Genomic DNA, 27,194 nt, shown 5'->3' on the forward strand with positions numbered 1-27,194 from the left:
CTCACCGTACATTGCAAATCTCGGCCTTCTCTGTTGAGGCCCAGTACCCAATCTCCCCAGCTCCACAAGTAGGCGATGGTGCTTTCGAGGCGTTGGACGTATTATCAGCTGCCACCAATAGGTCATCTATACATTGAACAAGGGTTATCCCGTGTAGATTGCCAGGTCTTGGTGAAGAGCCTCATCAAAGATGGTAGGTGAGTTTGTGAAACCCTGGGGCAGTCGCATCCAGGTTATGGGTCCCCTGACCAGTTACCCACAGTTCAGAGTCTTTCCATTCGAATGCAAATAAGTCTTGGCTTTTGGGGACTAATGGCAAGCAGAAAAATGTATCTTTCAAGTGTAGGACAGTGTACCACATCCTAGAGGCTGGCAGAGAGCTCAGTGGGGTGTAAGGGTTAGGGACTGTAGGATGTAGATGGGTCATACATCAGTTGACCTCCCTGAGATCCTGTACTGGGCGATAATCCTGGGTGCCCGACATTTTAACTTGCAAGAGGGGTGTGTTTCAGGGTGACTGATATTTGCACAGAATACTCAATTGTAGGAATCTGTGGATATGAGGCTTGATGCCTTCCTGGGCCTCTTGGGACATAGGATATCGATGTACTGAGGTTGGGGTAGCCTGGGCCTTGAGCTCTATAAGGATGACAGGGCCAGCATATGGCCTTCCTGACCCCTGCTGTGTCTTCCCATGCCTGGGGAAAGGTTTTTAGCCACCAGTTGATGCTTGCAGGTGGGTTGGTCCTTCAAGAGGGGGCCCAAACCATGGTCTTCTAACCTAACCATCAGGACTTTGATGGGCTCGCCAATCAGTCCCTTCAATTGTGGTCCATCTGGGAGGAAATGAATTTGGGCCCCCATATTTGTGAGGAGATCTTGCCCAAGCAGTAGGTAGGGTCCCATGAATGAGCAGGATATCCGGCCCACACCTAGATCAGCTGCTCACAGGTAGTCCATGTATTCTGTTTGATCCCCTTGCTCCCTTGCACCCACAAGTTTTTGTTGGAGATAGGTCCTTCCACCTGGAGCAGGACAGAATGCTGGCCTCCAGTGTCCACCAAGAATTGGGTGGCTTTCCCCTCCACTCTCAAGGTTACTTTGGGCTCAGGGAGGGGACCGGAACTCTGTTCTCCCTAGTCATTTTCCTCACTCAGGGCCACCACCTTTGGGGTAGGGGAGCGCCTCTCCCAAGTCATGGCCTCCCTCCCTGCCTTCTTTTCATTGGGACATTCCCTGGCCATGAATGGCCTCGTTCCATTCCTTACAGTATGCACACTGGTTTGTGTCAAGAAGCCTTTCCCCCTTTTTCAGTTGGGACCCAGCTTCTCTACCCTCCCTCACTACTGTTGCCAAAATCCTCTGTAAATTTTTCTCCTGGTCTTTTTCTTTCTTAATCTCTCTCTCATCGTCTTCTTCCTGTCTTCTTCGTTCGCTTTCTTCCTCTATCTCTCAATTGTTAAAAACTTTCTCAGGAGCCTGCACCAAACCCCTCAACGACCCATCCTGCAGCCCCTCCCATCTCTGAAGTTTCTTTTTAATGTCCCTACTGGCCTGACTTATAAAAACCATGGTCATGGAAGCCTGGTGCTCTTAGTGCTAGGGTCATAGGCTGTATAATGACATAATGCTTGCATGACCTGCTGGCCTGACCTATAAAAACCATGGTCATGGAAGCCTGGTGCTCTCACTGCTTGGTCATAGGCTGTATAATGACATAATGCTTGCATGACCTGCTCCAGGAAGTTGGCTGGGGACTCATCAAAACCCTGCCTCAGTTCTCTTACCTTAGTCAAATTGTTTGGTGATTGGGAAGTGACTTTGATTCCTGACAGCAGAGACTGACTGGAGACATTTATGCGCTTCTTAGCTTCAGCTGAATTATAATCCCAATTATGTCTCCTGTTGGGAAATCCACTGTCAATGTCAGCCTGATTCTGGGTGGGGACCCCGCTGGCCCCAGGAACATTTTTCCTGGCTTCTACGAGAAGAAGTTCCTTTTCCTCAGTGGTGAAGAGGACCTGGAGGAGCTGCTGACAATCATCCCAGGTGGACTGAGGGGTAAAGAGAATTGATTCTATCAGGTGAGCGAGTCCCTTGGGGTTGTCTGAGAAGGGCGGGTGTTGTGCTTTCCATATATAAATCTGGAGGGAAAAGGCCAGTACTGCATGACCTGATTCCCATCCTCATCTGTGGGTCCATAGCCTCAAACATGGAGAACCACCGTGGTATCAGGGGAGCTGGCTCTCCTATTCCAGATTCCCATTAATGGCTCCGGGTCGCACCTGGTTGGGGAATGGGAGGGTAGAGTCCTGAAGGTCCTGGGGCTGGCAGTACTTCAGACCCTTCATTTGATTCCGGTGGGGCCTTGGGTACAGCTGCTGGGGGGTATGTATTTGGGGGTCCAGAAGGAGGTCTGCTGTGCTGGTGTCCTGTAGAATCATCTTCTGTGGTTCCTTCTGCATAGACTTGATGGGAGAACATGTCTGATCCAGAGAGGAGGTTTAGTTACTAACATCTCCCAAACAATCATGTCGGGGTCCTGGTCAGGGTGGGCAGTTGAGCCATCTCCAAATACCTTCCTTTTCATTTCATTTATGTCAGAGAGATCAAGTGTCCCAGTGGTGGGACATGCGACCTCAAACGGAGGCCACTCAGATGAGCACAAAGTTGTCCATTTGCCCTTTCTAATGGTCACCAAAAGATTATTAGCTCATCACTTAGTCTCATTCCAATGACCTACTGGCAGATTCAAGGGAGTTGATTTCTTCTGCCCCATGTCCAAATATTTTGTTAGTCCACGTAAATAAAAATAATAATAATCAGAGACAGATTGCTCACAGGAACACACAAAAAGTGAGAACAAAATAGCAAACAGGATGCTCACACCAAACCAAAGGCCAGGGAGTCTAACTGGTGACTCAGCCAGCTCCTGCTGGTACCGAGCCAAAAGGTTCCACAGAGGGAGCCTGAAGCATCCTCCAGACTCCCTGAAGCCACAGCATTAGGTACCTCTGTATGCTGCAGTCGACCACTTGTTGTGCCCACCTCGTCCAGCAAGGAAGACACAACACGGTCAGATCCTTGTCAACAGCCTTTATTGCAGGACACCTTCATTGGTGATACGGGGACCTCGAGCGGCAAAAGCGCTCGCCTTATATACACAACAGTATGCTAATAATCCTTCAGGGATTGGTGGGGCACGGGTCACCCCACTATCACCCCACTGTCATCCCACTATCACCCCACTACTTGTCCTCCTGGGATTGGTGGAGAACGAATCACCTCACTAGCATGGTACTGCCCCCTCATTAGCATATTAAAGGCCAACTGACACCAGGTGCAAAACCTGCGCATGCACAGTACCATTGTTCACCACAAGAGGGCGGCAGATCATACAGCTTCCCTGACGAGGGGACAAGCCTGCACATGCGCGGTAAGTTGTTTACATTCAGACGGGGCTGGCTGTTGGCACCATCTTTTTTTGCCACACCGCTCCCTACATCTCCCCCTTTTTTGTTTAATAAAATGAGTAGTCTAGGTCTGGGTGTCACGTCAATCTTGTCATTGCTCCTGTCTTAGGTCGTTCCTGACGATAACTCGGCCTTACCCATCGCCGCGTTACCCTATCGCCACCGGGCCCCGTGTCTTAGGTTGGTCTGAGCTCGAGGAAAGTTGCCCGTCTCTGGATAAAATGACTCCACATGACTGTGACAAAAATGATCTAGGGCGAACTCTTAATCTTTCAAAGAGGCCAGCAATATATTGGGAGAAGCACCATGTTCTATGGCGGTCATAGCCTGGTAAACAACCGCTTTGTGTCTGGCATGTTCCCCTTTTAAACTTCCAATAAGCTTGAGACCTACTCCTCATCCCAGGAGGACAATAGCTCCCCAGGCAAACATGTCCGCCCACTCCTTAAAAAAGGAGAAAGCATTGGTAATCCATGAGGTAAAGTCTTCAACTATGATGGGGTCCAGCCTAGTGCTGTTGAGGACAGCAATCTGCATCAGCAATTGTCTTGATAGTTGCTCTGCTTTAATGGACCAGTTTCCTTTCAGATAATTCGAGATTTCTTTGCAATGTTGAGAATGCTGAGAAAAGTTAGCTCGCAAAGGAGTAATGCATAAACCTCTGAGGGAGGAAACGCAAGACAGCTGTGTCATATGATACAGTGCTTCAATTTGTTCTTGAACTAAATCTATCCTTTGATTGGCTAATAGAAGGCCAAATGCCAAATGGGTATTAAATTCTTCTTGTATCTCTAGCACCACTGCAGTTCTTTCTACAATCTGATTGACAGTCTCAGCCGTCTGTATTTGATTGGTCATAGCGATTGCAGCTGTGGTAGGTGCAGCAGCAGACAGCACAATGGCTGACATTATGACTGCCGTAATTCCAAAATCTCTTTTGGCTCTCAGCAAATTAAGAATAGGAAAGCTATCTGGGTTTGCCTCCACTGGGATTGGCACAAAGGAGGGAATCTTAACCATCACTGTGGTGTCATTGGTGCCATCCCAGCATTCAGCTAAATAGCAGACTATATGAGAGCTATTACAATTTAAAACACCATTGCTGACATTAGTGATTATCAGAAAGAAAAAAGGTGATCTAACACATACTGAAGTACTAGTGGCAGTATTATTTGCCAAGTGCTTATTATATTGAATATTGGTCAACCTGGTATCATTTTTTCTGGTAGCTGAAACATTATACAGCACGAAGTTCTCACCCATCAACCTAGCAAAGGGGGTCAGGGATGTATATGCCCCTTGCTCATTGGACAGCACCCACTGAAACCAAGGCCAGAGATTATGCTTGCCAGTCTTATTCTCAAAACAGTAGAATTCCTATGAACTGGCATGGGTACTGGGCAGTATCTGGCAATAGCCCACAGGGTGAGCAAATTAACCTGTATTACCATTCCCAGTAGTAATAGTAGGGTTCGTAGTCTCATCTTCAGGAAGAGCAGAAGGCAATTTTCAAGTCAAACGCTCAGGTATCCCTATTGGATTTTCTTGATTCTGCAGAAAAACACAAACAGCTCCCCTAGATCTCGAAATCACAGGATCTGGGCCATGCCATTTATCAGTTAAGACATCCTTCCACTTTACTTCTGCATTAGTTATAGGTGTACTAGCAGCATGGCGATCCGCAGCAGAGCGGCCATGCGTATCCAAAATTAAGAAATTTAGAGTAAAAAGAGCTAAAGAAAGTTGTTCTTTTGGTGTTCGGCCGCTGGCAATTCCCTCTTTTTTTTTTTTATAAGCTCTTTTAAGGTACGATGTACCCTTTCCACAATTCCTTGACCTTGGGGATTGTATGGCAATCCTGTAGTATGTTTGACCTGCATTGTCTGGCAAAATGCCTGAAAGGACTTTGCAGTGTAGGCAGGCCCGTTGTCTGTCTCGAGACTATCAGGCTTTCCCCAGGCTGCCCATGCCTCTAAGCAATGACTAATGGCATTAGGAGCCTTTCCACCAGTCATCAGAGTAGCGTGTATAATACCGGAACAGGTATCAAGAGAAACATGAGCATATTTTAAATTTCCAAATTGAGATATGTGTGTGACATCCATCTGCCAAAGTTTTAGCAGGATCAGACCACAAGGGTTAATCCCCACATGAGGAGGGTGGTGAAATTGAACACAATTTTGGCAACGTAACACCGCATCACGAGCTGCAGCTCTAGAGATTTTAAATTTTTGTTGAAGAGTAAAGGCAGGTACATGAAACTTTTGATGAAATTCTCTAGTGAGATCAACCGGTGCGGCATGAAAAATAAACTCTCTACGAGTACTAGCATCCACCAGGGCGGTATTACTGGTCATGGGACCAGGCAAATTAGTATGGGCTCGAATATGTTGTATAAAAAATTTATTTTTTCTGGTCCAAATAAAATTTTGTAATTCTAAAAGAATTTGACATATGGTACTAGTCGACCGATTGGCCCTGCAATTTCAAGTGAGCGCACCGCATTAACTACATAAGCAGAGTCAGAAATTAAATTAAAAGAATCATGAAATCTTTTGAAAACTTCCAATACAATTTTACATTCTGTAATTTGGGGGGTGCCTGGACTGTATTGAATTAAGATTGGTTCTTGAGAATCAACCATATAGGCACCTACACCTGTTTTGGAGCCATCTGTATAAATATCTAATGCTCCAGACAAAGGCTCTGAGGCAGTGATCTTAGGAAAGATCACTGGGTGTTCAGTAAAAAATTGTAGCAAAGGATCCTTAGGATAATGATTGTCAAACTCTCCATCAAAACTACAGCGTAATATGGCCCAATCATCTATCAAGGCACACAATGTTTCCATCTGAGCAGTAGTATATGGTATAATAATTTTCTTGGGTAAAATACCAAAATGCTGAATACAAGATTTAACGCCTAACACAGCAAGCTGTGCAACGGCAGAAGGATAATATTAAAGGGTCTTATTTGGAGAAATATGGGGATAAATCCAAAGAAGTGGTCCCTGTTGCCATAGCACTCCTGTAGGCTGAGGAAAGGTTCTCAGTATACACAAAAGCAGATCTTCCTTTTCCTTGTACCTTCTAAGCATTGCCTTTTCTAATCTTTCTTCTACTTTCCTCAAGGATAATCGTGCTTCCTTGGTTAAAACACGGGGTGAAGTAAGCTGAGAATCGCCTTTCAGGATCTCATAAAGTGGTTGTAAATCTACATTGGGCATTTTAATATAGGGTCGAATCCAATTTATGCTTCCTAGTAATTTTTGAAAGTCATTTAATGTTTTTAGATGATCTTTTCGTAATTCAATTTTCTGAGGGGAAATACTATGAGGAGTGATTTTAGTTCCTATATATTCTACCATTTGGCCCATTTGAACCTTTTCAGGTGCTATGAACAATTGATTGTTTTCAAGCACCTTAACCACTTTTGCATAGGCCGCTTCTAGGGTGCCACAATCTTCATATCTCTCCCTCTCACACTGAGCAGCCTCTTCCTCGAGATCAGCCTCATCATCCCAAAATCCAGTCTCCAAAACACCGAGTCTATCCTTCATGCTACAAGGTTTGACTGCTAATTCCTACATATGAACACATGATGGTGCGGTCTCCAGTATTTAAATAAAGAGACATTGCCTTAAAATCTTTTAGAAGCCTGATTTCTGGGATAAGATTTCCATAAAAATATCATCCCAATTTAGACCTGTTTCCCTAGATTGGCTCATGCCACATGTTGTCTAGAATGACTCCATCCAAATTTACCAGTTTTATGTCAACTTTCTGTTACCAATGTCACATTTTTTTTTACCATATCCAATAACTTAAAAGCCAATAGTCCATAACCAAGGCATGTAGAGAATATTTATACATTTAAAACCAATCAGAAACAAAAATGAAGTGGCTACACATACCTTTAATATTTAAATCAATCACCATTTTTACTTTTTCTAGCTGTAGTTTTAAGAGAAACACCTTGTCATCTGTTGAGTCCAATAATCACAGTCAAAGATTTTTCTAAGAGAAACAGCCATCAGTTCCAGTACCTTAGAAACTGGGAAGCTCCTGGTGTCTTTAGGATCAGCTAGTATAAACATTTAGCCAGCCCCCTGGGGAGCTTGCCCAGCCCACTTAGGCTTCTAGCTACAGATGCAGGCTCCAAAAGCCAATTGAAACTTTTTATATATTTGTTCCTTTCTTGAAAGGAGTTAAAGCTACATCAATGGGTGAATCAACCAGCATTTAAAATTTTAACCTTTTCTTTTAAACATGAAACACAAAACATTCAAGCAATGAGAAGCAAAACCCAGACATAAATTGACATACATGAACAGCTTGGTGCACCAAGGACAGACAATAGACACAGAGGAAAAGAACTAGATGGTGTTCCACCAAAGGGACCCAGACATTCTACCCAAAGGACCCAGAACCAGAAATAAGCACTTCTCCAATAGGAGCCAGCAAGGAGGCAAGACGTCTTCCACCTCCTTCTGTTCCCAGGAGAGCTCCAAAAAGTTTAAGCTCATTTCCTTCTTTTGCCAAAGCATCTGTGGAGAGTTCGGGAGGACTGTTTTTCTCAACCCCATTCTCTCTCTTGTCTAGGGTGTAAACTGTCTCTAGTCAGGGTCCAAAGCATCAATGAGAATCGACTTTGCTTCTCTAGATTTTAACATAACTCTAAAAGAACACATAGACAAAAACATTTTACCATTATTACCTTGTCCCCTCTTGACCATTACCACTACCCCAAATCTTTATCTTTGCACATGCTTTCAATTTCTGGGATCCTTCTGAATTCTGCTTACTGCGGCCTTTAAAATCTGTATCCACCACCTGAGTTCCCATTCAAGGGGTCAATACGAGTCTGGTGGTAGAACTGAGGTCGAGTCCTGTGCTTCCTTTTGTTGCTCTGCAGGCAGCCCGGGACCCGATGGTTCTACCTTTAGTTTCACTTTCTCTAAGCTGTAGGTGATGCTTTCTAGATTGTCTGACATTTCTAAGGTCAAGGCTTTTAAAGAAGAATATATCTTACTTGTTTCCTGGTCCTGATTATCCTCTTTTTTTTATCTCTGCCTTCTCTCTGTTCCTTTTATCTCCTTTTCTTTTTTTTTTCTTTCGAGAACTTTTCTCCCTCCGACATACTTTCTTGTTGCTCTGCAAGGACCCTCTGACCTGTCCTAACCGCTCTAACGGCTTCCCACACAAAGAAAAAAATAAACAAAATTACAAGCCTTACCCACAAAGGATCAATTGGAAACAACATTGCCGTAGTTCCCAAACCTTTCGGCCTCTATACCAAGGCTTTCAACTTCACAAAACTCTAGGCCTCTATACTAAGGCTTTCAACTTCATGAACCTCTCGGCCTCTATACCAAGGCTTTAATAGTCTCTGATTACCTCCAGAGAACTTTATTCATCTTACCTCCCTTATCCGGGAATTTTCCGACGTCGCCATCCTGAATCTGAAGACTTCTGGATCCACGAGAATATTCTCAGGTCCCCGTACAGGGCCACCACTTGTTGTGCCCACCTCGTCCAGCAAGGAAGACACAACACGGTCAGATCCTTGTCAACAGCCTTTATTGCAGGACACCTTCATTGGTGATACGGGGACCTCGAGCGGCAAAAGCGCTCGCCTTATATACACAAAGTATGCTAATAATCCTTCAGGGATTGGTGGGGCACGGGTCACCCCACTATCACCCCACTGTCATCCCACTATCACCCCACTACTTGTCCTCCAGGGATTGGCAGAGAACGAATCACCCCACCAGCATGGTACCGCCCCCTCATTAGCATATTAAAGGCCAACTGACACCAGGTGCAAAACCTGCGCATGCGCAGTGCTATTGTTAACCACAAGAGGGCGCCGGATCATACAGCTGCCCTGACGAGGGGACAAGCCTGCGCATGCGAGGTAAGTTGTTTACATTCAGATTGGGCTGGCTCTTGGCCCCATCTTTGTTTTGCCGCCTGCTCCCTACAGACCACACCAGAATAGGCGCTCCTTGAACAAAACCGAAACTGAGAGAAAGAGGCTGTACTAAAAGACACAGTGATTCATGCACTCCACCATTGGTGGTGTAAAGACGTGTCCTGTGTCACTCAGACTCCAGGGTGTGAGACAGGGTTCACATAGCTCAGGCTGACTTTGAACTCACTATGTAGCTAAGGATGACCTTGAGTTCCTGATGGTCCAGCCTCTACCTTAGAAAAGCTATGGCTATGGATAGAGGTAGCATTGTCAGGGTTAGTGTTAGGGTTAGGGGGAGGGTTATGGTCAGTTTTAGGGTTATGGTGCTGGTGTTAGGGTTGGTAGGGTTTGGTTTAGAACACTTAAGGTTCAGGTCCAGGTTATGGTTATGGATAGGACCGTTAGAATGGGTTATGGTTAAGGTTAGTGTACAGAGTCAGGATCATGTGACTATAAGAGCAGTCATCTCTGCCTCCTTTATTAGCACCTACTGTTGATACAGCTGCCTGTGACTGTGATGCCCTGGGAGAAGACACAATGGGCATCCCGTCCTGGTTTCCTCAGTGTCCACTAAGTGTCTCTGTCAGCTCCTGGTGACTGCCTTAACTGGTCCTCCCCTTTGGGAGACATGGGCTGGTGGCTGAGAAGGAGATAAGGTTTGTTTACAGCCAGGCCCCTGGAGTCCAAGGTCCCTCGCAGGTTTCTGCTGAGTCTGCTGTGATGTTAGGAGCTGGGGTTGGGCTGGGCTGCAGATGAGGCAGGGATTGTGGTAGGAACTACATGTTTAAGGAAGACAGACCACCTGCCCCTCACCTCAGTAGGTACTGGAGCTAGACCTGGGCTCATGACACCATGTGGGTTTGGAGCTGTGACAGGAGTTGACATAAGTCTGCGGTGTGCAGATGTGAGCCACTCCTGATGCTGAAAACTGATTCAGTAAAAATCTGTTGTCTTCTTTCTGTCATCTTTTAAAATTTCCGTAAATGGAGGTCTTAGGATTCTTTCCATTGGACAGCGTGGGAAGTGGCCAGGGTGGGATTGCGGTTGAGGTGGTGAGGTGAACCTTCACCTCTTCCCCTTAGAACACCACGTACAGAAGGAACACACACCCTGTTCACACTGCTGGAACTTTTACTTTCAGTGGCTGAAACTGTAATCGCTCTGTTGGCTCAAAGGGCGCTGCTTGAATAGGCGTGACACCACAGCATTGGTTGTTTTGGTCCATCCATCTTCTCATCTGATCATCTGTCTGTCCATCCGTCCTCATCATATTTGTGCCCTGGCCTGTGTGGCAGCCTGTTTTGGTCATCCTCATTGTCGTCTTTGTCAGTGTGTCTGGAGTGGCTGTGACAACCTGGGTTATGCTGTACTTGTAGTATGCTGCTCTAGAAACCATGATTCTGAAGATGTGGAGACCCGCTGCTGACTTTGAGAAGAGCCAAGCTTAGAGCTGTGAGAGCCTCTTGGAGCAGGGCTGAGGTGTGAGAGGAAGATTTGGGGTCTGCTGTGTCACCTTGGCCCTGAGCTGTTCCTGATGAAGTCACGGCCTTTCAAAGCTGGGAGCCAAGAGAAGCAGGTAGGTGGGCATTGAAGACAACTGGGGCCTGCAGAAGAAGCAGAGAGAAGATTAGGTTGAGTGAGTCCCAGCAGGTCACCTTCCTGGTGGGTGAGCATGGAGACAGCTCAGAGAGCCTCTGTTTCCCTTCTCCCTTAGGCTCCCTCCCCACCCCTTCTCCTTCCAAGCAGCAGGTGGTTTGGGAAGAAGCTGTTCTTTGATGAAGTTCTTGTTCTTTAAAACCCTGTATACACCCAGCTTGGTCTTTTCCAACAGAGACTATGAGGATAAACCTGTGTTGTGGGACATGTGTGTATGGCACCTGTCATGTAAAGTCATTTCAGGAACCATGGCTCAGTCTGGGCTGGAACAGAAGTGTAGACAAACTCCACAACCAAGATCCAGAACAAGGCTTTTGTGATGGTCATGTCAGTGTTCTCAGAGATCTGTGTGTCTCTGACGCTGCCCGTAAGGGGCTGGTCACAGTTGTGGAGCCAAAGAATACAGGGTCCAAGGTATTCCTGAGGATGGGGCCGGGCCCAGGCTCCATGTGTTGGGGTCACAGGCAGTATGTGGCTAAGGGGGAGTTCGAGTCATGGTGTCTATACTGGGCTCTCCCCAAGGCCGTGGGACAGGAAGAGCCTATTTCTGTGTAGAGCTTGGTTGCCCTAGAGCTGGGACTGGGTGGGGAATAAAGTAATAGCTTCCTCTCAGATGACTTGACGTCCCCAGCTGCCCAGTCTTCTGCAGGGCTGAGAGCAGCCCATGTCTGGCCATTTCTCAGTGTTGGCTTGTGGGGAGCCTTCACCCTGTGTGCACAGATAAGTCTTGGTCCTGTGGGCAGATTTCCTCTCTCAGCCATGCAGTCTCTGATGAGGGGTCCAACATCTGGGAGAATCTTGCCTTCTGCTGCCTGCTCCAGGCTGTTTACCTGCCTCTCCTCTTTCTCTCTTCAGCTCAGCGGACATGGGAATTTACTGCAAGCCCTCTGTGCTCTTCCAGGACTCCTACCTCCTGGTCCTTACACAGCTGCTTTGCTGGGTGACCACAAGTGAGTCTGTCCTGCTCTCCCTTCCCGTGTCTCCCTACAGTGGCCAGGATGTGCCAGGAGCTCTGCAGCTCAGATGTGCAGGAGACTCACAAACCTGGAACCAAGCATTTTGCCATCTTTCCATTTGTAGTGAGTTAGGAATGAAAATCTAGGCGAGCATGCGTGCATCAGCCTTCGAGAGGCTGACACTGGAATGCGGTGAGCCCTTGGCCAGCCTGAGCTACATAGTCAGATCCTCCCTGGGAAGTATAGGTGGGACAGCCTTGGTGCTGGCATTGTGCCTGGGGTGTGAGAGGCCAGTGTGGCTCCTGCAGAACAACCCAACAAGAGAGAAACTGGGGCTGCCTGGAGGAGGATTGAGTTGGGAGAGCCCTGATGGCCTGGTGTCCCTTGGTGGGAGTCAGAGTCAGCAGTGATCCTTGAGCAGAGCAGGCAGAGGCTTTTCCTTCATGTAAAGGTCAGAGGTGGGGATTAGAATACAGCTCTCAGGTGTCCTGGACTCTCTAGTGGCAGCAGTGTGCTAGACACAAATGGAGCAGTGCACAGTCACAAAGAGCTCTTGGGGCCACAGTCCCTGTGACAATGTCCTTGAGGTTTACAGGACCAAGGCCCTAGGGAGAGGCAATCTTTCTTCTGTATGAGGAAGTTACTGGGACATCTGGAATGCAGGTGGCTTGTTCAGAAAAATAACCCCATAATGTGTGTCCATGTAACACACATATGCCTCATGTCCCTAGAATTCAGAAGAGTGTCACAGATTGTCATGAACCCACCTGTTTGGACTGGGAATTGAATCTGGGTCCTCTGCAGGAATCTCTGGGATCTTAGTTTTTCAGTCCTCTCTTCAGCTTCGGTCCTATGTTTTAATATTTTCTTTATTTAGTGGTTGAAAAAACTGAGTGATATCAGAATTTAGCATTGGGTCTTGTGTTAGACCAGCCAGTTATACCTGTGCTTCTCACAGTGTGGCCATATAGCCAATCATGTGAGCATCGGTAGTGATCCTTATAGATTTATGATTTTGAACCTACCCCAACATACTGACATGAGAATTCTCAGAGAAGATTCACTTACCTGAAATGCATCTGGTGAGGACGGACATGCAAGTTGGAGAAAGAATCCAGAAGGAATTCCTTTATGGAAGGGTCTCGGGCCAGGAACATAGGTAGAAGAGTTTTTTTTTTTTGCATTATTTATGGAGGGCACTGCTGTGTCCAAAGGTAGCTTGTCTATTCCTACATTGGTTAAGTTACTCATGGATGCCTGATGCACAATGCCTAGAGCCACCCCATCTACCCCTTGCTTTCTCCTGGCATGATACTCTCCTTCAGAGTGTGTTCTGTGCACTGCCCTGTGTCCCTCTAGCCTCTCACTGCTACATCTGTGTCCACAGAGGGTTTCCGGGTCTTTGGTCCCTCAGACCCCGTTGTGGTCGCACCAGGTAGGGAAGCCATACTTCCCTGCTCCGTGTCTCCAGCCATGAGTGTGGAGAACATGGAGGAGCTGAGGTGGTTCCGCACCAGATTCTCAGAAGCAGTATTTGTCTATCGGGACCAAGAGGAGCAGAAGGAAGAGCAGATGATTGAGTATTCTTTGCGGACCTCGCTGGTGAAGGATCAATTCCATGAAGGCAAGGCTGCTGTGAGGATCCAAAATGTCCAGGAGTCAGATAGTGGGATACACGTCTGCCACTTCAAACAGGGAGTGCTCTATGAAGAGGCCATCTTGGAACTGAAGGTGGCAGGTGGGTTAACTGATCCCTGTTCTAAAAATCTTAGGTGACCTCTGTGTGGGAGGAAACTGACAGGAAACTGACAGATGACATCACCCAGCCCTTCCTTTCTTTTATGCTTTGAGAGAAGTTCTCATGTTTGCCAGACTGTCCTTGAGCTTGCTCTGACTTGCCCGACTCACATGGTTGCTCTGGTCTCTCATTTTAATCTCTACTTATTTTTAATTTCACATTTTGGGGTCAGAAACACGCAGTAAACTTGCCATAGATAAATTCCACCCATATTGTATATGTGGCCTTTCCTAAAATGTGCTGTGTCTACTTCTGTGAATTAGTGATTATGTCAGTGTTATGAAAATACCAGCGGTTGAAATGTATATTTTTGAGGTGTAGGCAGGAAAATCAGAGTGGGTTATGGAGTTGTCAGTGACAAGTGATGATCAAGGCTAAAGGCAAGGTATTGAGGAGAGGAAGGAAGGAAGCTCAGGGTCTGACTTCCCTGGAGAGGAGAGCTGGGTGTGAGCCTGCTATGGGTGTCATAGGTGTGTGGAGAGTGGACAGATGGAGCACTAGTTTCCATCTCAGGGCTCCTGTGTTCAACATCCTTCAGTTTCCTCAGGATCTTGTGTGGATGCAAGACAGGCCATGTGTGGTGTGAAGATGCCTTTCCTCTTTTCCACTCTACTCACCTTTGCTGCAGGAAGTGGACTCTTCTACCAGGCCCCACCCAGTCTCCCTTCAGTTCTGGGACAAAACACACACAGACACACACTTCATTCATTTAACCTGTCTTCTGGCACAATATTGAACACTACTTTCTTCTGTCAGAAACATCTTGCCCTTACTATATCTTTTATTTGTCTCTCCCAACTGCCCCATTCTTTGGTTGCTAAACTCCCCTGACCACCCACATGGTAGAGCAGCTGTATGGCTACTCCTGTTTGAGATGTCACCTGTTTGCCTGGTTCTCACCTCAAATCATGGTGAACTCCCTCCTCTTCCCTGTGTCTCTCTCTTACTTCTAGGGATCCAGAATTCCTGCCTCTACCTTCTGACTAGGAATTGGCCCATGGCTTCCTTTACTGATTGATCATGAACCATCTGGGGAACAGGACCTTAGCATCAGCACTGCCTCCTACACCTTTGTTCTGTTCCTCACAGTGGGCTCTCTTAACTTTCCTCTAACGCAACAGGGGACCAGCCTAATCCAGGACAGCCTTTCCTCTTCAATTCCCATCTGCCCTGTGAAAGGATCCTGTGAGTCACAGAATTTGTCCCAGGGTCCCTCAACCTAAATGGCTTCTTGTGTGTTCACATCTGTCCTGCAGCGATGGGCTCTACTCCTGAAGTGTACATCAAAGGTCCAGAAGATGGTGGAGTGTGTGTTGTGTGCATGACTTCAGGGTGGTACCCGGAGCCCCAGGTGCACTGGAGAGACTCCACAGGAGAGGATCTCCCAGCATCCTCGGAGACCCTCCATGAAGATGCTGAAGGACTGTTCAGCACAGAGACCTCACTGGTGCTGAGAGACAGCTCTGTGAGGAATGTGGCCTGCTCCATCTTCAATCCCGTCTTGGGTCAGGAGAAAGCCATAGCCATTGTCATCCCAGGTGAGAGCTGTCCCTCAATTATACAGGGACTGGGAAATGTATGGTCTTCCTGGAAGGTGCTGGTCTGTCTTTCTTCAGCTTCACCCACCACTGGCTCCCTGCCTGGGCCCCAGAGCCCTTTTTCCCTCAGGCCTCTCCCTGGAAGGCAGCTTTTATTGTGATCCTGACCATGATGGGACTTCTAGTCTCAGGCACAAGCTATCTTCTCATAAGAGAACATTCTGGAAGGCTGAAGTTGCAGCAGGAATGGAGCCATTTTCAGCTTGAGAAGGATGAGTTACAGACGATAAAGGAGGATGCTCTGAGGACTGCTAGTGAGTCACCACAGCTGCAACAGACAGATTCAGAGTCCCCAGGAGGGCCTTGTGTTCTGGAATCAGGATAGGTGGCCTAAAATCCCCAGAGTGAAGGGCTGTAATCCTTTGGTTCTGGTGGTTTGCAGTCCAGAGTGTCAGGCACCCAAACTGTGTTTCGTTTCTTCCTCCCAAGTGTACAGACCCCCTCTCCTTGATGTTTTTCAGGTGCACTCAGGGAGGAACTTGGTGAGTCTTGTTTTCCTCCTGAGCCCTCTTGTGCCCTAGTGAGCCCAGCCGTTTTCTTGACACCCGTGTGTTGCTTTTCAGATAGGAGGAAAGCCACCTACAATCGCGGTGAGTGACTGTTCCAGTGTCCCATCATTCCTCAGTGCCCTCTCCTTAATTCTAGGCAGAATGGGTTCCCTCCTGAGGACAGAAGTGGAAGGTTCTGGGAGGTGGAATCCTAGTATTTAGACACCTGATCTCTGCCCAGAGCTGGAAAATGTGTGACTCTTTGGTTTGTCCTGGTCCCTGGGTCTTAATTCAACCAACTCCTGACAAATATATTGGTGCCTCAGGTTTCAGTAGCTCTAGACCTCTGTCTGCACCTCACACAGCTTCTGTCTGAAGCAAACAGTAGCAGTGAGATGTCTTTAAAGGATGTATCTTAGTTAGGTGTCTATTGCTGTAATTCAGTAAGGTAATTTGGAGAGGGGATGTTATATTTGTCATACACGTTTTTGAATCATAGTTTGCTATTGGGGAAAACCTTGTCTCGGACTCATCTCAGGACCTAGCACAGGGACTTGGATCAGGAACTGAAGCAGAGACCACCAGGCAAGGCTGCTTCCTTGCTTGTTCCCAATGGCTTCTTCAAGTTTCTTGCTGGCTCAGTACAGGATCACCTGTATAGATGTAGCACTGCTCCCAATGGCAGGCTCCTTGTATGTAAATCGATCAATCAATCAATCAATCAATCAATCAATCAAGAAAACACCTCACTGCTTTCCCACAGCCAGTTTATTGGAACCATCTTCTCCATTGAGGCTCCCTGCTCTCACATGACTCTAGCTTTGAACATTGACAAACACTCTTGAAGGTGTTGATGAAGGTGATGGGCAGAGACTTGGGTGTCTGTCCTCAACAGGAAGGAGATTGGAATGTTGGTGCTCTGGTATAGCTGTACCTGGCTTTAAAGATGTTTTACCCAAGGAACACTGGGAATTTCTCCAAAAATTCATTATATATCCACACTAGTACACATTCTATTCTTCAACACACTTCCAAAAATAGCTCTTTTAAAAAAGAGCTGATGTAGTAATGTTTTCCGATGATTATGGAATAACTTTACTTTCCTCTCTATGATATTTACTTGTATTGCAATATTTTGCTTAACAGTAACACTGAATACGTTTAGAATAGTAATGTGATAACTACGCCTATCATTGTTTTTCTTTTTGAATTAGATGTAGCTATTTTACAGCTGAAAGCCGCACAGAAGGGCTGCAGAGATAGCGCAAAGGTTAAGAGCACTGTGTGTTCATCCTGAGGTCCTGAGTTCAATTCCCAGCAAGCACATGGTGGCTCACAACCATCTGTAATATGATTGGATGTCCTCTTCTGGTGTGCGGGTGTACATGCACATAGAGCAATCATATATGTAAGATAAACACATTTCAAAAAAACAATTTTTAAAAAGCCATACAGAACACGGTTCAGTGGGAGATCTTAGCCCACAATGACATCTTTCTGATCTGTTTTCCTGGGAATTTTCCATAACACTCTGTTGCCCCTGCATCTCTCAGGAGTCAGGTTCTCAGGGTTCTCTCTCATTCTAGGCATAGACTCATTTTAGAATGGATGGAGGAAGGTTTCACAGACTCTTCAAGTGGGGTATTGTGAATGAGTTCTCACCAGAGTGTGTTCATTTACAGCCTGGAGGAAGGCCCAGCTGTATGCAGGTATGTGGCTATTATTGAATGCTCCCTCTGGGCAGAGCAGGGGTCTTAGTTAGGGGTTCTCCTGCTGTAATAAAACAGCAAGACCAGAGCATTTCCTCAAGGTAGAAAGTGTTCACTTGACTCTCACTCCCAGTCTGTCAACAGGGCAAGTCATGGCAGGAACCCAACAGGCAGGAACCTGGAGGCAGGAGCTGAGGCAGAAGCCATGGAGGAGTGCTGCTTAGCAGATTACTTCCTGTGGCTTGCTCAGTTTCTTTTCACCCAAATCCTAAAACTGCCTGCCAAGTGATGACCGTGCCCCCATGGGCTGGGTTCTCTCATATCAATCAGCAGTGAAGACAAGGTTCCACAAACTTGCCTCCTGGTCAGTGCTATGGAAGCACTTTCCTTATTCAGGTTCATTGTCCCCAGATGAGCCTACTGTGTCTAGCTGACATAACAGGAAGTAGTTGTCATCCTCTTGAGTTGTCAGAGGTTGTGACTACCCCAAGGAGACCTACACAGGACAGGGTCCTTTAGGAGCAAGAAAGCCTCTCCTCTCCCAAAGATTCCTTCTTTCTTCCATTCTCTGTCTGTCTCTTTGTCTGTCTGTCTGTACCCTTGTACCTTTGTGTATGTTGTCATGAGTGTAGAGATCACAGCTTATAGAAGTCATGCTTAACCTCGGTACCAGCACCATTAGCTGCCAAGTTCTCAGTCACTCTCTGCATGAGTTATGACTGTTAATGGTGGCCAGGGGAAGGTCTGCTGATCATGTCCTCCCCTAAGTAAGTGTGTAAACATTTAATGGCTATTGGTGGAAGGGTTTTTTCCCCCTTAAGGATTGCATTTCCTCCTCCATAGCTGGTGTTCCTATACGGAACTAATTGAGCTCCTTGATTCTTTGTTCCTACAAGCTGTAGCTGAGTGGAATCTTCCCTTTGGTCTGTCATTGACACTCTCTCTGTATGTGACTAGACATTTGTTCATCTCCCCAGCAGGAGTGTGCACAGCTCTGACATCTTTCCTCTGACCTCCCTTTCTTCAGCTTCTGTCATCCTCCTCTCCCTCAGTCCCCATCCCTGCTTCCCCAGGATGATCTAAGTGTTCCCCTGTCCCTGTCACTGAAGAAGCCTCCATAGAAGAGTGCAGGAATTCCCTTTTAGATCCACGGGATACATTTTGGGGGCACCTGGCAGGGTAAGTCATTGTCAGCATCAGCCTGGCCCCGTCTGCAGCCATCTGGATCAGTGGACATCTTGTAGGTGCAGGGTTAGTGGGGAGTTCAGCTGCTAGCAGAGACTGTGGAGGAGGCCATGATGTCCTTGTGGAGCAGAAGTGCTGCTTCCAGAAGATTCCACGTCAGTCTAGGAGGTTTGGGAACGTGGTCTCTGTAAGATAGTCTTTGGTTTTGTGTCCTCCTTAATGTTGGGGTTCTTGCGGCTTTGTCTCAGTTTTGAGTTCCTTTTCTTTATTTTCCTCTGATCTCCTGGTGTTACCTACATCTCTGTTTCTGTCTCTGTCTCTGTCTCTCTCTGTCTCTGTTTCTCTCTGTCTCTGTCTCTCTCTGTCTCTGTCTATCTCTCTCTGTCACTCAAACACAATCACACCCTCTGTCTCCATGTTGTGCTTGGCATTGTGGCCCCCTTTGATTCTGTCTTCAGAGACCCTGGCTACTCAGGAATTGGGTGTTTAAACCAAGTGATCTGATTCTGGTGGCCATTGCCTCCCGGATGGTTAGGGTCTTGCTGACGCATGTGTGATCAGCTTGAAATCCCACCCGATGTCCTGTTATCGCTGTATTAGGGGGCCCCACATGCAAGTTTGCACTGCTCAGAAGCATCATCTCTCTTCTTTTTAAAAAAGAGATACTGTCTATCCATTTGTCTGTCTGTATCTATTTATTCTGTGAATGAGTGTTTTTCTTGAATGTGTCTCTGTGTGCCATGTGTATGTGTTGAAGTCTGGGCAAGTGTGTTGGTCTCCGGAACTGCAGGAACAGAAGGCCATGGGTGTCCATGAGAGTCTGGGAACAGAAGCAATGTTTTCTGAAAGAGCATCAAGTGGCCTTGGACTTTGGTTTACTTGTTGTTCTGTAAGACCAAACACTGTGCCTTGCAGGTTCTGTACTCTAGAGCACCATCCATGATGCTGTTTTCTCAGACAGGGTCTTACTATGTAGCTCAGACTTTTCTCTAACTCCTCATGTAGCGTAGTTGCTCTCAAACTCACAGGTCTCCTCCTTCATCACCGTTCCTCCCTCCCATTCTTGGAGAGTTTTGATTCAAGGATGTGTAGCTTCCCGGATGGTTGTGTCTGGGTCCTGACAAGGCACAGTGAGAGGAGGCTTCTCTGCCTTTATTAGGGATGGATGTTAAGCCCCTGCCCCGTTTGAGTCTTTTTGGACGGGCTACAGCAGATGTGTGTGTGTGTGTGTGTGTGTGTGTGTGTGTGTGTGTTTTCATGTGTGCATCTCTCCCTCACTCTGTGTGAGTATATAGGTATATTTTATGTCTCTCTCTGTTTATGTGTGTTTTTATGTGTTACTCTCTCCCTTTGCGTGTATGTGTGTGTGTGTGTGTTGTGTGTGTGTGTGTGTGTCTGTTTGAGAGAGAGAGAGAGAGAGAGAGAGAGAGAGAGAGAGAGATGCATATTGTCCCTATAACCCCAACTTCAGAAGCCTAGAAATTCTGTGTTTCTGAAGACAGTTGCTGAACAGATAGATGGGTAATCTGTGAACCCCCTCACATGATCTGTATTTCTCTTGTAGATTGGCGCAGGGAACACTTCCAGGCCTGTGAGTGATGCTGTGTTCCTTAGGGACACTTGCCCTGTGCTTCTGGCTCTGGTCTCTCCTCTTCTCTGTGGTCTCCCAGGTGTTGATGGGTGCAGTGATGTGGATGGCAGAGGTGGCAGTTACTAAGCTGGTCTCCTTCTTAAGTGCCTTGTTATCTTGACATCCTAATTGGACTTTTCTTCCCTCCCTCTGCTTGCAAGACCTGGGTTTGAGCCACAAGGCTCTCATGTGAGGGACTTAATGCCCTAGAAGATGCTAAGATGCTTGTAGGGAGAGGGGTAGCCATAGCTTTTTCTGAGTCCTGGACAGGACCTCCCATGATTGGTAACTCTCTCTCCAGGGACTTTCACTCTGGATCCAGCCTCTGCCCACCCCACCCTTGTCATCTCCCAGGATAGAATGAGAGTGACCCGGAAAGACACCAATGAACTCTTCCGTGTGCTATCCATCGACCTCTTCAGTGTGCTAGGCACCAAAGGCATCTCTTCTGGAAGATATTACTGGGAGGTCAAGCTGGCAAATGGAGAAGGCAGCAAATGGAGTCTGGGGGTCTGTAGGGAGGTTGTGGAGAGGAAAGACTTTTATTTTGAGAGTCCAGAGAAGGGGTTTTGGACAGTGGGGCAGTCTAGTTGTGGGTATTTTGCCTATGTTGAACGTGGGAGGGCTTCCTTATCCATCAGGCAAGCTCCACAGAGTGTGGGGGTGTTTGTGGACTACGATGAAGGGGAAATCTCCTTCTATAACATGAGTGACATGTCCCACATTTTCTCCTATGAGGCTTCCTTCTCTGGGACTCTTCTTCCATACTTTCGGCTTAAGTCTGGAAATGTCTCGATGACTGTCAGCACCATGGCCTGTGTGTCTGAGGGGCAGGAGGGAGAAGAGGGAGAGAAAGGGGAGGAACAAGAGGAGGGCAAAGAGGGGGAAGAATGTCAGCTCTTGTCCCATGCCAGGGACACTCTGTTCCCATAGTGTGGATCACTGCCTAAGTCGTCAATGTGACTCCATGTGGGAGTGTAAAGTATTTTTATATTTAATGTAATTTTAGATTAAATGTTTACATTTCATGTAAAATAGCAAATTGTACATTCTGGTGTGTAAAAATTGTCTCAATTTTCAGTATGTATTAATAAAGTTTTATAGGAACATAGTGGTTTTCTCTCATTTGTATAGTCTGTATGGATGCCTTGGGTCCAACAGCATAGAAAATATAAGCAGACACTAATGTGTATTTCTAGTGGTATAGAGACTTTCAGCTGACTTTTACAAAAGAGTTATTTTATTTTATAATTCTAGTGACCATTTTTAAAAGTAAAAATGGTGTCCTAGAACAATTGGTTTCATGGTTGCATAACATCTGTACCTGAACATCATTTCATGTGGACCCCAGTGTCTTCTAATTGAGTTCACAGGCTGACCAAGGTCTCCCTGCCTCCCTGCTGCATTGCGGGTAGCTGTGGGGGTGCCACTGTGGATTTAGGAACAACTGAGGTTGAGGTGGGGGTGGTGGAAATGCATGGGGGTAGGAAATCCAGAGAGAAGGAAGAGCTCTGGGGAAGAGGAGGAGGAGTGTGCAGGGGAATTGGACAGCTGGAATGGGGTCGGGGAACAAGGAAATTTCTGGGATGAGCTAGAAATTAAGGGCATTAGAATGTCTAGGATTTTTTCACACTGATCTTAGCTAAGATTCCTAGCAGTAGGGGTTGTCAAACCTGAAACAGCCTCTTGCTATAACCAGGTAAGTCTTCCAGTGAAGGGATTAGAACACCAACCCAGCCACAAAACCTTAGACCTGTAGTAAGGAAGCTTAGACAATGTGTCCTGCCTACACGATGTAAAGATGGAATGGCATTAGAGGGACTAGCCAACCAGTGACTGGCCCAGCTTGAGACCCCAGTCATTATAGGAGCCCACCCTTATATTACTGATGGCTTGTGAATGATATTCTCCTGTACTGACAGAAGGAGCCCAGCACAGCTGTCATCAGTGAGGTCTCACCCAGCAAAGGACAGAAGCAGATGTAGAGATCACAGCTCAGTGTTAGGCTGAGCTTGGGAGAATCACGTAGATGATGGACAGGAAGGATGGGAGGAGCCACAAGGGTTAAGGAGACCATAAGAAGACCCACAAAATCAATTAACAGGAACCTACAGGTGTAGGGAGCGGCTTGGCAAAACAAAGATGGCGCCGACAGCCAGCCCTGTCTGAATGTAAACAACTTACCGCGCATGCGCAGGCTTGTGCCCTCGTCAGGGCAGCTGTATGATCCGGTGCCCTCCTGTGGTGAACAATAGTACTGCGCATGCGCGGGTTTTGCCCCTGGTGTCAGTTGGCCGGTAATATGCTAATGAGGGGGCGGTACCATGCTGGTGAGGTGATTCATTCTCCGCCAATCCCTGGAGGACAAGTAGTGGGGTGATAGTGGGGTGACCCGTGCCCCACCAATCCCTGAGAGATTATTAGCATACTGTTGTGTATATAAGGCGAGCGACTTTGCTGTCCGTGGTCCCCTGTCCCTGTTCAAGAGAGCTGTTCAGTAAAGGCCTGTTCGCAGAAGAATCCTGTTGCCTCGTGTTGTTCTTACTGACTAGACGTTGGGCGCGCGACAAGTGGTGCCGAAACCCGGAAACCAACATCGCCGGTGCCGAGGGGAACCTTCAGTGTGCTGAAGCAGATTCAGAACTGCGAGAAGGTAAATTAAAAGGTAAGCTTCGAGAGGCATGCCCCTTTTTGGAAGAGAGCATGTCAGAAACGGAGCAGAGTGAGAAATTAGGAGCGCGCAAAAAGGAAAAGGTTACTAAAACAAAAGTGAAAGAGATACAAAAGGCGGAAGAAAGCCGCTGGAGGAAAAAATAGGTATGCCCCGAGGACAAAGTACAAGTCATCCGGGGAGGATACTTTGTATCCATTAAAAGAATTAGAAGCCTTAGAACTGGCTGGCAGTGACTCTGACCAAGAGTTGTCAGAGTCGGAGGAGGAGGAATTAGAGGAAGAGGTAGCCAGATATGAGGAAGAAAGATATGGGCCTAGGTGGAGAGCCACTGTGAAGAAACCGAAAGTTATGGATCCTTTGTGGGCAAGGCTGGTAATTTTGTTTATTTTTTTCTTTGTGTGGGAAGCCATTACAGCCGTTAGGACAGGTCAGAGGGTCCTTGTAGAGCAACAAGAAGTATGTCAGAGGGAGAAAAGGTCTCAAAAGAAAAAAAGAAAAGAAAAGGAGATAAAAGGAACACAGTATTTTGGGAGAAAGATTTTGTCTTTGTGCTTTTAAGAAGTGTGATTAGGCTCTGGAAACCTCACAGAGTCATACTGATCAGATTTGATAGAGGTAGATCGCCTGAAAAATTTATTCAGGAGAATCAAACAAAAAGATATCTTGATTCTAAACTTTTGTCTTGAGTATTGTACAGAGTGTGCCTACTTGGATTCCTGGTCTCAAGGACTTTCAGCTGGGACCAGTCAGGACACATCAGCTACAGCATTTGTTTCATTTTTCCTACCCCCTACCCCCAAGGACATCTCAACGCCCATGCACAGCTCGATGGAGTTAATGTAATTGGGTTGTGAGTGGAAATATTCAGGACTGTGTTTCACTTCCATACCATTTGTGAATGTCAGTCGTGCTGCTCAGATATCCCGTAATATATCTCAGTATCTTACAGGAATTTGGTCTCAACACATTGATGGACTAGTCCAGGAATTGAGACAATCCATTGTCCATATCAACTCCACTCGAGTGGATGGTCACTGTGGAGGTGGTGGGAAAGGGGAAATCCTACCTCTCTGCTGGCTCCTATTGGAATCTGGGTCCCTTTGGTGGGACAACATCTAGTTTTTCCCCTCTGTGTCTGTTGTCTGTCCTTGGTGCACCAAGCTGTCCATGTCTGTCAATTTATGTCTGGGTTTTGCTTCTCGTTGCTTGAATGTTTTGTGTTTCATGTTTAAAAGAAAAGGTTAAAATTTTAAATGCTGGTTGATTCACCCATTGATGTAGCTTAATGTAAATAAAAAGTTTCAATTGGCTTTTGGAGCCTGCATCTGTAGCTAGAAGCCTAAGTCGGCTGGGCAAGCTCCCCAGGGGGCTGGCTAAAGTTTATACTAGCTGATCCTAAAGACACCAGGAGCTTCACAGCTTCTAAGGAAATGGAACTGATGGCTGTCTCTCTTAGAAAAATCTTTGACTATGATTATTGGACTCAACAGGTGACAAGGTGTTTAGTTTGACAATCATTATCCTAAGGATCCTTTGCCACAATTTTTTACTGAACACCCAGTGATCTTTCCTAAGGTCACTGCCTCAGAGCCTTTGCCGGGAGCGTTAGATATTTATACAGATGGCTCCAAAACAGGTGTAGGTGCCTATATGGTTGATTCTAAAGAACCAGTATTAATTCAATATAGTCCAGGCACCCCCCAAATTACAGAATGTAAAATTGTATTGGAAGTTTTCAAAAGATTTCATGATTCTTTTAATTTATTTTCTGACTCTGCTTATGTAGTTAATGCGGTGCGCTCACTTGAAATTGCAGGGCCAATTTGGTCGACTAGTACCGTATGTCAAATTCTTTTAGAATTACAAAATTTGATTTGGGCCAGAAAAAATAAATTTGTCATACAACATATTCGAGCCTATACAAATTTGCCTGGTCCCATGACCAGTAATAACGTCCTGGTGGCTGCTAGTACTCGTAGAGAGTTTATTTTTCATACTGGTCCGGTTGATCTCGCTAGAGAATTTCATCAAAAGTTTCATGTTCCTGCCTTTACTCTTCAACAAAAATTTAACATCTCTAGGGCTACAGCTCGTGATGTGGTGTTACGTTGCAAGAATTGTGTTCAATTTCACCACCCTCCTCATGTGGGGATTAACCCTCGTGGTCTGATCCCGCAAAAACTTTGGCAGATGGATGTCACACACATATCTCAATTTAGAAATTTAAAATATGCTCATGTTTCTGTTGATACGTGTTCCAGTATTGTACACGCTACTCTGATGACTGGTGAAAAGGCTGGTAATGCCATTAGTCATTGCTTCGAGGCATGGGCAGCCTGGGGAAAGCCTGATAGTCTCAAGACAGATAACGGGCCTGCCTACACTGCAAAGTCCTTTCAGGCATTTTGCCAGACAATGCAGGTTGGTCATACTACAGGATTACCATACAATCCTCAGGGTCAAGGAATTGTGGAAAGTGTACATCGTACCTTAAAAGAGCTTATACAAAAACAAAAAGAGGGAATTGCCAGCAGCCAAACACCAAAAGAACAATGTTCTTTAGCTCTTTTTACTCTAAATTTCTTAATTCTGGATGCACATGGCCGCTCTGCTGCAGATTGCCATGCTACTACTACACCTATAACTAATGCAGAAGTAAAGTGAAAGGATGTCTTAACTGATGAATGGCGTGGCCCAGATCCCATGATTTCGAGATCTAGGGGAGCTGTTTGTGTTTTTCCGCAGAATCAAGAAAATCCAATTTGGGGGACTGGAGAGATGGCTCAGTGGTTAAGAGCACTGACTGCTCTTCCAGAGGTCCTGAGTTCAATTCCCAGCAACCACATGGTGGCTCACAACCATCTGTAATGGGGTCTGATGCCCTCTTCTGGTGTATCTGAAGACAGAGACAGTGTACTCACATACACATAATAAATGAATAAATCTTTACAAAAAAAAAAAAAAAAGAAAATCCAATTTGGGTGCCTGAGCACTTGACTCGAAGATTGCCTTCTGCTCTTCCTGAAGATGAGACTACGAACCCTACTATTACTGGGAATGGTAATCCAGGCTGATTCACTCATCTTGTGGGCTATTGCCAGATCCTGGCCAGTACCCATGCCAGTTATAAGCTCTAATGTGAGCAATGTACCCATTTGGCATCTGGCTTTCTATTAGCTAATCAAAGGATAGATTTAGTTCAAAAACAAATTGAAGCACTGTATCATATGACAAGGCTGTCTTGCGTTTCCACCCTTAGAGGCTTATGCATTGTTCCTTTGCGAGCTAACTTTTCTCAGCATTTTAAACAGAGCAAAGAAATCTCAAATTACCTGAAAGGATACTGGTCCATGAAAGCAGAGCAACTATCAAGACAATTGGTGATGCAGATTGCTGTCCTCAATAGCACGAGGTTGGACTCCATCATAGTTGAAGATTTTACCTCATGGATTACCAATGCTTTCTCCCTTTTTAAGGAGTGGGCGGGCATGTTTGCCTGGGAAGCTATTGTCCTCCTGGGATGCGGAATAGATCTCTGGCTTATTGGCCGTTTAAAAGAGAACATGCCAGACACAAAGAGGTTGTTTACCAGGCTATGACCGCTATAGAACATGGTGCTTCTCCCAATATATGGCTGGCCTCTTTGAAAGATCAAGAGTTCGCCCTAGATCATTTTTGTCACAGTCATGTGGAGTCATTGTATCCAGGGACGGGCAACTTTCCTCGAGCTCGGACCAACCCAAGACACGGGGCCCGGTGGCGATAGGGTAACCCAGCGACGGGTAAGGCCGAGTCATCGTCAGGAACGACCTAAGTCAGGAGCAATGACAAGATTGACGTGACACCCAGATCTAGACCAGTCATTTTATTAAACAAACAAGGGGGGGATGTAGGGAGTGGCACGGCAAAACAAAGATGACGCCGACAGCCAGCCCCGTCTGAATGTAAACAACTTACCGCGCATGCGCAGGCTTGTCCCCTTGTCAGGGCAGCTGTATGATCCAGCGCCCTCCTGTGGTGAACAATAGTACTGCGCATGCACCTGGTATCAGTT

At 46.4% G+C, this 27,194-nt stretch overlaps 1 protein-coding gene across 10 annotated transcripts in view; it reads left to right on the forward strand.

The window, feature by feature from the left end:
- Btnl5 (butyrophilin-like 5) overlaps positions 1-21,573 on the forward strand; it is a 30,148-nt gene extending 8,575 nt beyond the window's left edge. For 3 of the 10 annotated variants that reach the window (XM_063279509.1, XM_063279510.1, XM_063279511.1), the window contains 10 exons: positions 10,823-11,022; positions 11,958-12,052; positions 13,446-13,796; positions 15,113-15,394; positions 15,508-15,708; positions 15,916-15,936; positions 16,018-16,044; positions 17,625-17,651; positions 20,401-20,427; positions 20,768-21,573. In XM_063279509.1, the coding sequence (XP_063135579.1) occupies positions 11,968-12,052; positions 13,446-13,796; positions 15,113-15,394; positions 15,508-15,708; positions 15,916-15,936; positions 16,018-16,044; positions 17,625-17,651; positions 20,401-20,427; positions 20,768-21,399 (1,653 nt within the window). In that variant the 5' untranslated portion in view covers positions 10,823-11,022; positions 11,958-11,967 and the 3' untranslated portion in view covers positions 21,400-21,573. Of the gene's footprint in view, positions 1-10,605; positions 11,023-11,957; positions 12,053-12,092; positions 12,182-13,417; positions 13,797-15,112; positions 15,395-15,507; positions 15,709-15,915; positions 15,937-16,017; positions 16,045-17,624; positions 17,652-20,400; positions 20,428-20,767 lie in introns of those variants that run through there. The other 7 variants (XM_063279514.1, XM_063279515.1, NM_001166351.1 and 4 more) reach the window with 6 other exon arrangements.
- Positions 21,574-27,194: the final 5,621 nt, after the last annotated feature.

The sequence above is a fragment of the Rattus norvegicus genome, chromosome 20, assembly GCF_036323735.1.
Source record: "Rattus norvegicus strain BN/NHsdMcwi chromosome 20, GRCr8, whole genome shotgun sequence".
NCBI lineage: Eukaryota > Metazoa > Chordata > Mammalia > Rodentia > Muridae > Rattus > Rattus norvegicus.